The 11,477-nt window shown below is 46.6% G+C and overlaps 1 protein-coding gene across 6 annotated transcripts in view; it reads right to left on the reverse strand.

The window, feature by feature from the left end:
* The window catches only part of ATE1 (arginyltransferase 1), a 143,752-nt gene extending 133,263 nt beyond the window's left edge, over window positions 1–10,489 (reverse strand). For 3 of the 6 annotated variants that reach the window (XM_033942066.1, XM_033942061.1, XM_033942064.1), the window contains exon 1: window positions 10,096–10,286. In XM_033942066.1, the coding sequence (XP_033797957.1) occupies window positions 10,096–10,201 (106 nt within the window). In that variant the 5' untranslated portion in view covers window positions 10,202–10,286. Of the gene's footprint in view, window positions 1–10,095; window positions 10,288–10,334 lie in introns of those variants that run through there. The other 3 variants (XM_033942062.1, XM_033942065.1, XM_033942060.1) reach the window with 3 other exon arrangements.
* Between the last annotated feature and the right edge of the window lie 988 nt (window positions 10,490–11,477).

Below are 11,477 nucleotides of genomic sequence, written 5' to 3' on the forward strand. Positions count from 1 at the left end.
CATGAATTTATCCAACCCAAAGTTCCTCAGTTTGGTAGTTTACAGCGTTACAAGTGAAGAATGTTCTCATTTAGATGCAGGCCGTCTCTTTAAATCTTAGTGCGGCCTTTGATGTGGTACACCACCTTCTTCTGATTCAAAAATTGCAGGACATTGGCATCAGTGGTCAGGTTTTAAACTGGTTTAAATCATTTCTAACAGATTTTTCAAAGTTGACCGTTCAGGCTAATGCTCCCCATCAAATCTGTTACAGGAGTTCATTTTGACCAATCTCTCGTTAATGTTTTCATCAGTCCATTAGCCCTACAAAACCAGCAATGTGGAATTAGTTTCTGCTTCTACGCAGATAATATTCTGCTCATTTTTTCAACATTTCCAAATTCCATTCATTTGCAGCTTCTTCAAAATTGTTTATAGAAGATAGTTCAGTAACTACAGACTCATAGATTAGTTCTTAATACTAGACAATGACACGGTAAACAAACACCGTGGTGAGCTGTGGTGGGCCGCAGTTTGACCACGGCTATGGAAACATCAAACCCTGACTCGCCACGACATGGAAACAAAATTTTTCACCGCCCGCAAGAATGGTGAAAAGCTTTGTCCCCCCTCCTTCCTTACCATTAACAGCTTTGGGGGGTACACTGCATTGCATGGGTCTATTGCCCCCTTCCTCCCCTATATGGAGCTACTTGTCATTCGCTGCCGCCACCAGGGATTCCATTGTAAACAGGCCTCCTTCCTCTGATGTCTGAGGGAAGCCTTCCGGGTCAGCCGGGCATCCCAGTTACCTCAACAATCCTTCTTCCAGGTGGGCTGCCCTTTCCTGCCTTCAGCCGCACTTATTCTTTGCAGAAACATGGGCAGTGGCTCTTGAACGCTGCACATGGCTGACCCGGAAGCCATCTCTCCAACTTCAGAGAGAAGACTTGTAGGTCAGCCATGTGTAGCGTGCAAGAGCCGCTGCCCATGTCCCTGCAAACGAGTGCGGCTGAAGGCAGGAAGGAGCAGCCCAGTTGGACAGCCCTGAAGGGAGAGAGTGCAGCCTTCGAGTGAGCATGTAAGGGAGAGAAGAGATATTAAAGTGGGAAAAAGGGAGAAAGGAGGGGGGGAGAAGGAGCGCATTGGAACATGGGAGGGACATGAATTTGGGACAAAGGCTGGAATGCAGGAAGGGGGCATGAACTTGGGACACAGAAGGAAGGGAGGAGGCTTGAACTTGGGACACAAGGGAGCTAACTTGGGACACAGGAGGGAGAGAGGGAACAGAAAGGGAGAATTGTTGGGCATGAGTGAGTGAGAGGGAAAGATGGTGCACATGGGGAAAGGCAGAAAGAGAACAATTGTTGGGCAGAGAGAGAGGAGTAAGGAAGAGAAGGATGAGAGGGAGAAATGTTGGATATGGTGGTGGAGAGGGTAAAGAGGGACAGATTGAAGGGAATGCAAGGGGGAGGAATCTTGGACATAGTAATGGAGGGAGAGGTGTGGCATGGTGCTGGAGAGGGGTGATAGAAGAAGAAATGTTGGGCATGGGGCTGGTGGGCAATGGTGAAAAATGTTGCACATGATCTGAGGGATGAGAGAGGGAGAAATGTTGGATGTGGCAGTAGAGGAAGTGGAAGAGATGCACCCTGGATCTCTCTCTCTTTCCCCATATCCTGTACACAGGGGGGAGGGGATCATAGAATGGTGAGATGAAGGCAGGGAGATAGGAACAGGGGAAATACTAGAAAGGGACGTATAGGAGACACAGAGAAAAAAGATGGATGGTGAGAATGGAGAAAGAAGAAATGTCAAATGGTCAGGAGACCCTGGCATGTGAGTTAAGACAAAAAAAAACAAAAAAAACAGACCAGTGCTTGAGACCAACATGATTTGAAGAATAAAATGACAAAACAAAAGGTAGAAAAAAATAATTTTATTTTCTATTTTGTGATTAGAATAGATCAGATTTGAAATATGTATCCTGCTAGAGCCAATGTTAGACATAACTGGGGAGTGCAAAGCCCAGGCAGTGCTTCTTTAGCTTCCAGCTGGCTTAGGGCTCTCTCTGACCAGGGGGCACTCCCCAAACACTATTCCTGCCATGTGACACTGCGGTATTCTGTTAGCATATTTCTGTGTAGCATTCTGTAATAATTTGGCTTATTCAGTTTTCTCGATAGTGGAGGGGATATCTGTGAAGGGAAGACAAGGTTTTGTTGATCCTTGCTCTGTATTATTTGTGTTTATAAAATGACAATTATACAGAATATTGTTTCTTTTTATACTTTAATAAAATAAGTTCAATATAAAATAACTATTCGAGGCTTGTGCAGATGGGATCAGATGGTTTGCAGAGACGGGGATCGAGCTCGTGGAGACAGGGACCGAGCTCATGGGGATGGGGCAGAGATGGTGACTAATTTTTTCCCCGTCATTCTCTACTGATGAGCTCACACTGAAATGACACTCGTCTGACCACTCATGTAGTAGCTGAGGCGAGGTCAACTTGCGATTGGTCAATGAAATGCGTCTAAGTGCACAATCTTGGCGTGATGTTCATGCATATGGATGACCAGACTGAGGCTTGTCTACCACTGAACCCATCACTTTCTTCCTTTTGTACAATCTTTACTACTGCGTTACGACTGCAGCCAACTTTGCTAGCAATCTGGCGGAACAGATTTCCTTCCCTGCTCATCACTGACACACAAACATGCTCCTCCAATGTCAGGTTCTGAGTCTTGTTCATGGTTGATCCAGAAAGTGTACAAAACCCCCAAAGCCTGCATTTTTAAAAGCTGCTCTGTTACCTAGATGTCTGGACTGTGATTGGCTGATGAAAGCAGGCTGCTGATTAGTGAGAAATAACATGCTGATTGGACAAGCTCAGTCCAGTTTTTAAACATGATCTGTAAAAGTTATTGTAGCTATGTTCCAGTAACAACAAAATTGTAAAATTAGAAGCTGTATGCCTTGCCAGTAGTTGGTGGCTGAAGCACCTCTAAAATTAAAAATTTGGGGAGGTAGGGGAGGAGACTCGACCAGTCGAATATGGTACCCCCAAGGTCAGAAGGACCCCCAAGTTCAATCCAACACCACAAGCAAGGACAAGAAGGACAATTTAAAATAACATCCAACAGCACCTCCACCTGCTAGAGACTGAGAGCAGACTGATTGTACTTGGGACTGCACAGCCCACTTGTACTACAGCCAGAAATGTGTGTCTGTTTCCACCTGCTGGTTGTGGTGAGCTATTACCCATCAATTTCTGTGCCAGTGTGGAGGAACAATAAAGAACAAATGTTTTCACCGCACATTATAATTGAAATTATAAAATGGCAAAACCAACCAAAAAATTAAATTTGAGAGTTATTTATTTCAAGTTCTTTAAGCTATGTATGAGTATGAGTACAAATTAACTCAAAATGCGGCTCAATAGTCGACAAGCAAACACACATTTCACCATCCACCATCTGCAGTCATTCTCTTTTTTCAATTTAACTTCTGTCAGAGCTGAAAATCCAATTTTGCAAAGATAAGGCATTCATCAATTCTCATTGGCTTCCAATCCAGGAAAGAATACAATTTAAATTCTACTGTATACTATTTAAAACTATAAATGGAGACAGCCCAACCTACCTAAATGACCGCCTCATCCAAACCACCTCTACCAGGCATAGAAAAACACCCCCCCCATTCAAAGAAGTAAAACGGAAAAAACTATACAATGGACTACTGGCCACTCAAGCAGCGAAGATAGACAACCAAGTCTCCAACCTATTGACAACAACCCCAGACTACAAGATGTTCAGAAAGGAAATAAAAACTATATTCTTCAAGAAATCCCTTAATAAAGCTTAATACCATGATAAAGCTTAACCCCCCTCTTACCATCCCCTCCCTATCCCCAGATCCTACTTTTCCCTCTCTTGGAAACCTTCTCTGATGTAATGTTGTAACCCTTCTTCCATAACTCTTTTTGTAATCCGCTTTGAACCGAAAGGTAATGGCGGAATAGAAATATGTAATGTAATAAGAAGATCCAAATGGTAACAAAGCCTTCATTGTTTTGTTGCTCAAGTTAGGAAAACTATTGCATAGAAAGTAAAACTAAAATGACTTGCTGTTAGTTTTGGACCAATCCCGTCAAAGAATGATGCTTGTCTGGACGGTTGAATCCTTATGCACATAACATAACATACATGTCACCTAGTCAAGTGTTTACTTATGAAGGGAATTTTTATTAAAAAGTAAAAGCCTGGAGTCTCTTCGGGGAACACAGTTTTGAGAGACACTGCCCTATTTGTTACAGACAAATCTACTGGGTCAACAAAGAAATTAAAATAAAAGGTCAGAAAGTTGAAAGAACGCAAAATTGACAAGTGGTTCCAGACTTTTGTGCATCTTGCTAATCTGCTCTCTTCAGTAACATTGGGTTAGCCACTTCAATCAGTCCATCTATTTCTTCTCCTTAACATCTACACAGCACTGAGCATTATGGAATGCGTTACCAGTGTCTCTGTACAAGGAACCCTCTTCTAAGAAGTTCAAATCCCAGTTAAAAACACCTCTTTTCTCTTTGGCTTTTGGGAAACATAATCTCCGCGAACATTGGGTTTATGAGACCTGCCTGGAGTTTTTATTTTGATGAGTCCTGGCTGTCCTATTTTTAAATGGAGTCCTTGCTTTAAACCACTCTGGCCTGTTTCCTTAGAACAGGGGTGTCAAAGGGCCGCAATCCAGTTGGGTTTTCAGGATTTCCCCAATGAATATGCATGAGATCTATTTGCATGCACAGTTTTCATTGGATGCTAACAGATCTCATACATATTCATTGGGGAAATCCTGAAAACCAGACTGGATTGTGGCCCTCGAGGAGGGACTTTGACACCCCTGCGGTGTCTTAGAAAGTGTAAAGAAACAAACATTGTTCAGTCCATCTGTCTGCTGCTAGCAACAAATTCCCACATCTTCTCCCATAACTTTCTTTGTTAGAACCACCACAAAATGTCCGGAAGAGTTTTGTGAACTAAAAGAGTGGGATGAGCGTCAGCAAGTTGCTGCAAAGAGGGAGATAAAATGAGTCATTTTCCAAAGTGCTTTGTTTTACATCTCTTTTAGAATTTTCTTGAAATAGTGGATGTTAAAAAGGAAAAAGAATCTAACTCGATACTGTCTAAGGAAATATTTGCTTTCTGAATAGGATATCATAACGACTCAATTGACTATTATAGGCCCCCTTTTATGAAGCCAGGCTGGCCACAGTAGTAAAAGCGCCGATGCTCATAGAATTCTTATGAGCATCGGAGCGAATACTGCCATAAAAAAGTCTAACACGGCTTCATAAAAGGGGGCCATAATCTTCTGTACCTAGGTTAATCTAATCTTGGACTTATGTACCGAATCATCCCTAGAAATAAGGGCTCAATTATTAAATTACAAAAAAAAAACAATCATACTGGATCAGAGCAATGGTACATCTAGCCCAGTCTCCTGTTTCCAATCCAGGGCAAGCAATGGTTTCCCCTATGTTTGTCTCAATAGCAGAGTACTCTATAGACTTTCCTCCAGGAACTTGTCCAAACCTTTCCTAAACTTAGCTGCACTAACCACTTTATCCAGCTCCTCTGGCAACAAGTTCCAGAGTTTAACTATTCCTTGATTTAAAAATATTTCCTCCTATTTGTTTAAAAAATATTCCCATGTAATTTCACTGAGGCTCTGATTCTCCAAAGTGCGTCCCAATTTTAGGCAGCTGTAGGCGTCCTACAGCTGTCTAATCAGCCAATCGGGATGCACGTTTTTTAAACAAATGCTCCCCAGGCAGGCCGCCTATATTGAAGGCGAGGCCCGCAAGACACCTAAGCTCGCCTAAATGCCTTAGGCGAACCTAGCCGGCCCTACGCGTCTCCCTAGTAGAGGAAGAGACGCTTACAATGTAGGCCAACAAAATGCTGGTCTACATTGTAAGTAGACACGGCCGCTATACTTATTGCGGCAAGGGATCTCTCTGCTGCTATAAGTATAGCGGGCCGCGGCCGCCTGTCCAATTGCTGGCAGGAGGGTGCCCAAACCCTCCTGCCAGAAGATGCCCCCCCGACACTACCGATCGCTGGCAGGAGGGTGCCCAATCCCTCCTGCCAGAAGATGTCCCCCCCACCGTCACTACCGACCGCCCCTCCCGACACTACCGATTGCTGGCAGGAGGCTGCCCAATCCCTCCTGCCGGAAGTCGCACCCCCTCCGCACCCCTCCCCCCGCGCTAAAAGCCCTCAAACCTCCCCCCAACCAAACTAACCTTTCCTTGTTGGCCAGACGGGACTTGCCCGTCCAGCTGGCAGGCCTGTCTCTTCGAAATGAGGCGGGCCCGCCCCTTCCCGGCCCATCCTTCTGAAGCCTAAGGCCTGATTGGCCCAGGCTCTAGAAGCCTGGACCAATCAGGCCTTAGGCATAGCGGGTCCGCCCATCCCCACTTAATCTAAGGTCTGATTGGCCCAGGCTCTAGGCGCCTGAGCCAATCAGGCCTTAGGCTTCGGAAGGATGGGCCGGGAAGGGGCGGGCCCGCCTCATTTCGAAGAGACGGGCCTGCCAGCTGGACGGGCAAGTCCCGTCTGGCCAACAAGGAAAGGTTAGTTTGGTTGGGGGGGAGGTTTGAGGGCTGTTAGCGCGGGGGGGGGTGCGTCTTCCGGCAGGAGGGATTGGGCACCCTCCTGCCAGCGATCGGTAGGGTCGGGAGGGGCATCTTCTGGCAGGAGGGATTGGGCACTCTCCTGCCAGCGATCGGTAGTGTCGGGGGGGGGGGTGCGGTCGGTAGAGCCGGGGGGGGGGGGCGGTCGGGCCTCGCCTTCAATATAGGCGGCCTGCCTGGGGAGCATTTTTTAAAAAAACATGCATCCCGATTGGCTGATTAGACAGCTGTAGGACGCCTACAGCTGCCTAAAATCGGGACGCACTTTGGAGAATCAGGGCCTGAGTGTCTCCTGGTTTTTGTTTTTTTGGAAAGGGTGAAAAATCGATTATTCTTCCTGATGTGTATCACTTTGTGTTTGTCCACATTAAATTTCATCTGCCACTTGGACGCCCAGTCTTCCAATTTCCTAAGGTCTTCCTGAAGTTTTTCATATTTCCCATGTGTATTGACAACTTTTAATAGTTTTATGCCATCTGCAAATGAAATCACCTCACTTATCAGTCCAACTTCCAAATCATTTACAAATATATTAAATAGCACTGGTCCCTGTACAGATCCCTGCGGCACTCCACTATCTACCCTCCTCCATTGAGAAACATGGCCATTTAACCATACCCTCTGTTTCTGTCCAACAACCTATGCTTCCTATCCCATGATTCTTTAATATTCTCAGGAGGAACTCTTGTCAAAAGCTTTCTGAAAATCTAGATACACCACATGAACTGGCTCACTTTTATTCATGCAAACTGGTGAGACAAATCTCCCTAGGCTGACCCATGCTGACTCTGTCCCATCAAACTATGTTTGCCTATGTGTTCTATAATTTTATTTTTATTTATAATTGTTTCCACTATTTTGCCTGGGACTGAAGTCAGGGTTACTGGTCTATAATTTCCTGGATCTCTCCTGGAACCTTTAAAAATCGGCATAACATTGGCCGCCTTCCAGTCACAGGGAGCCTTCCCTCTTTGTTCTCAAGTGAAAGTAGGTGGAATAAGAACCCACTCAGGGATCCTAGAGGGACTTCTGACCTCCTGGGAAGGCAGATTTAATTGACAATTGCATTTAGTTGAATGATTAGACAACTGGATATGTACTACATACAGCATAGCTGGTTTTCAATAAAGCCTTTGATGCCATGTACTGCATTCGTGTTTGAATGTCATAAGTTGATAAAAGAAGACTTGAAGCTGTTCAAAGGAAAGCAACCAAAAACGGTGTGAAGAGACTTGAAGCTATGACTATATACTCTAGAGAAGAGAAGGGAAATTAGATGCAGGCATTTAATGGGTTAGGGTCATGGGTTTGATACAGGTCCTTTCTGTGGTACAATCAGAGCGCTTTATCTAAACTACTATATAAGCAGGTAATTTATTTTACATACTTGGATGTTTTAATGATCACATTTTTTTTTTCAAAAACAAGAAAAGCTTTAGAACTAGAGGACATGAAATTAAATTGCAAGGAGGTGAGCTTGAAAGCAGCATCGAGAGAAATGATTGTGGATACCAATAATGCCCTTGGAGGCAAAAACAATGATAGCTGAAAAAGATGTAGGATAAACAGTGTTGCAAAGTGACTAACTTTGGCTTTTACTAAACCATGATAGAGGTCTGTAAATGCCCTGACACTCCGATGAATTCTGTGAGGATTGGGCCGGCTGCAGTACTAGAAACCTCTAAGTAAATGTAATTACTGTAATAAAGTAAAGCTTTTGATTCTTTTACTTGTAAAGAAGTACAGGGTAACATTTGTTATTTTTCCTGAAGTCATAATTTTGCCCATTTTAACTGCTTTTCCCTAGTTACATTTGATTCTTGCAGTTAACAGTAAAGAATAAAAGTGGAAGGGAGGTGTAAATGATTCATCAGCAACACTGGGAACCTTGTCATTCAAACAGTGGATCATTTCATCTGAACAACTGAGTTCCCTATGTTGGAACTGGGTAGATGACTTGGGTCACTTTAAATCAGAGAAGAAGCTGAAGCCGGTAGCAGTTTTTCTTGAACAGACTTTGTAGTTGCACCATGTTTGCTTTTTACTCAGTATTATTTTGGGCACTCGCTTTTTACTTTTTCTTGAGTAAGTTTTTAATTTGTCTTTTTCATTATACTTTTTACTTAAGTACTTTGAGCTCGCATTTTAAACGACACTGGATAAACACTGGGGCTCCCTATATAGCAGCAGGATGGGATCAAAGCCCAGACACTCCCTTCCTGAAAGAGGCACAGAGAGCATCCAAAGGGGATCAAGGGAACCCGGGGAAAGGGGAGCGGGGGAGAGGAGGAGTGGGGTGAGGAAAGAGGGGAGGGGGTGGTGGAGAGGTCTCCCTTCCCTTCCCGAAAGAGGCACAGAGAGCATCCAAAGGGGATCAAAGCAAGAACCCAGGGAAAGGGGAGCGGGGGAGAGGAGGAGTGGGAAGGGGGATGAGGAGGAGCGAGGAAAGAGGGGAGTGGGTGGGGGAGAGGTCGCTCTTCCTCAAAGAGGTACAGAGAGCAACCAAAGGGGATCAAAGCAAGAACCCGGGGAAAGGGGAGCAGGGGGGAGGGGGGTGAAGAGGGGTAAGGAAAGAGGGGAGGGGGTGGGGGAGAGGTCTCCCTTCCTGAAAGAGGCACAGAGAGCATGATCAAAGCAAGAACCCGGGGAAAGGGGAGCAGGGGGGAGGGGGATGAAGAGGGGTAAGGAAAGAGGGGAGGGGGTGGGGGAGAGGTCTCCCTTCCTGAAAGAGGCACAGAGAGCATGATCAAAGCAAGAACCCGGGGAAAGGGGAGCAGGGGGGAGGGGGATGAAGAGGGGTAAGGAAAGAGGGGAGGGGGTGGGGGAGAGGTCTCCCTTCCTGAAAGAGGCACAGAGAGCATGATCAAAGCAAGAACCCAGGGAAAGGGGAGCAGGGGGGAGGGGGATGAAGAGGGGTAAGGAAAGAGGGGAGGGGGTGGGGGAGAGGTCTCCCTTCCTGAAAGAGGCACAGAGAGCATGATCAAAGCAAGAACCCAGGGAAAGGGGAGCAGGGGGGAGGGGGATGAAGAGGGGTAAGGAAAGAGGGGAGGGGGTGGGGGAGAGGTCTCCCTTCCTGAAAGAGGCACAGAGAGCATGATCAAAGCAAGAACCCAGGGAAAGGGGAGCAGGGGGGAGGGGGATGAAGAGGGGTAAGGAAAGAGGGGAGGGGGTGGGGGAGAGGTCTCCCTTCCCTTCCCTTCCTGAAAGAGGCACAGAGAACGTCCAAGGGGGATCAAAGCAAGAACCCAGGGAAAGGGGAGCAGGGGGGAGGGGGATGAAGAGGGGTAAGGAAAGAGGGGAGGGGGTGGGGGAGAGGTCTCCCTTCCCTTCCCTTCCTGAAAGAGGCACAGAGAACGTCCAAGGGGGATCAAAGCAAGAACCCAGTGGCAGCCGCAGGGCGCCCTCGTCGCTTCCCCGCTCACCGTGCGACAAGTTGCCGGTGCTGCTCTTGCAGTAGCCACAGCGATAGCCGCTCCCGTCGCCGCAATATTCCACTATAGTGAGGGCACCGCTGCCGGCCGCCGCCATCTTCCCTGAACGCCCCGACCGCTGGCCGCCGCTTTGCGCATGCGTACGCAAGCCGCGCACTGACGTCACAAGGGAAGGCGGAAGCTTGCGCCCGCCCGTCCCCACAGGCCCGAGAGGCAAAGCGGCCACCTACCGTGCGTAACTTTCCCTCCCCAGAGGCGGCAGTAGCCGCAGCGGCCTCCCGCACGCAGGCCCCGGTACTCCGTGATAGAGCACATAGTTCAGGCTGCTGCCGCTCCGCCTACGTCACCCTTAAGGGCAACTTCCAGCAACGCAGGAGCAGCGCCGGCTGCCGGTGGGAGGAACTCACTGCAGGGGGCGGGACCTCACCCTGCGTCTTAGGCATGATGTTGCGTCACAAACCCCACCCCCAGCGAGTCGGATGGGACACGTGACTTCACCTTGAGGCCATTTGGTTGATCGTTGACAAATAGTAACATTTCCCTATGTTTCATTCTTTCCTTTCCTACCAGTATGTTTTCGTAGGATTTTGTGCTTTTGTTTTATTTTAATTCTTTATTAATTTTTCATTCAAAAACAATGCATTAAAATATACAAATACATATAATTAACATCAAACTTGCATGTTCATCAATCATAAAATTCCTTCACAATCCTTCCCCCCCCTCATCCCAATATGAGAACAAAAACAAAATGCATTAACACATTAATTAATTTTGAACTTATTGATTAATGATGATGACCTCAAAATATAATAGCCTTCTTCCCACCCTTCCTGGATGTCTCAAATGAGAAATCAAGACAATAATCTAACTAATCAACTTTTAACAAAATTTGTCAATAGATTCCAAGTTAATTTAAATAACTTATTACCCAAAATATCTGAGTTCATTTTCTTATACCTATAACATAAGCATAGACTCCCACTAAAAGGAAAAATTAAACTGATCCCAATTTTTCCAGTTTTTAGTAACTAATTGCATGGCTACTAGAGAGCTGCACGGGACCAGGGACGACGGGAATCCCGCAGGTGTCCCCTTCGGGTCACGGGGATCCCGTGGGGATGCCCCCTAGGGTTGCGGGGATCCCGTGGGGACTCCTCGTAGGGTCACAGGGTTGGATGCACTCGAGCCGCGAGGCTCGTCTTCTTTTCCCTACCTGTCCTGCCGCAGCACACAGCTGACTGGAAGTCCTCCAAGATGTCAGCGCTGACGTCGGTGGGAGGGCTTAAGCAAAGCCCTCCCTCCCTCTGACATCAGCGCTGACATTGGGAAGACTTCCGGTCGGCTGTGTGCTGCAGCAGGACAGGTAGGGA

Source organism: Geotrypetes seraphini, chromosome 4 (genome assembly GCF_902459505.1).
Source record: "Geotrypetes seraphini chromosome 4, aGeoSer1.1, whole genome shotgun sequence".
NCBI classification, from domain to species: Eukaryota; Metazoa; Chordata; class Amphibia; order Gymnophiona; family Dermophiidae; genus Geotrypetes; species Geotrypetes seraphini.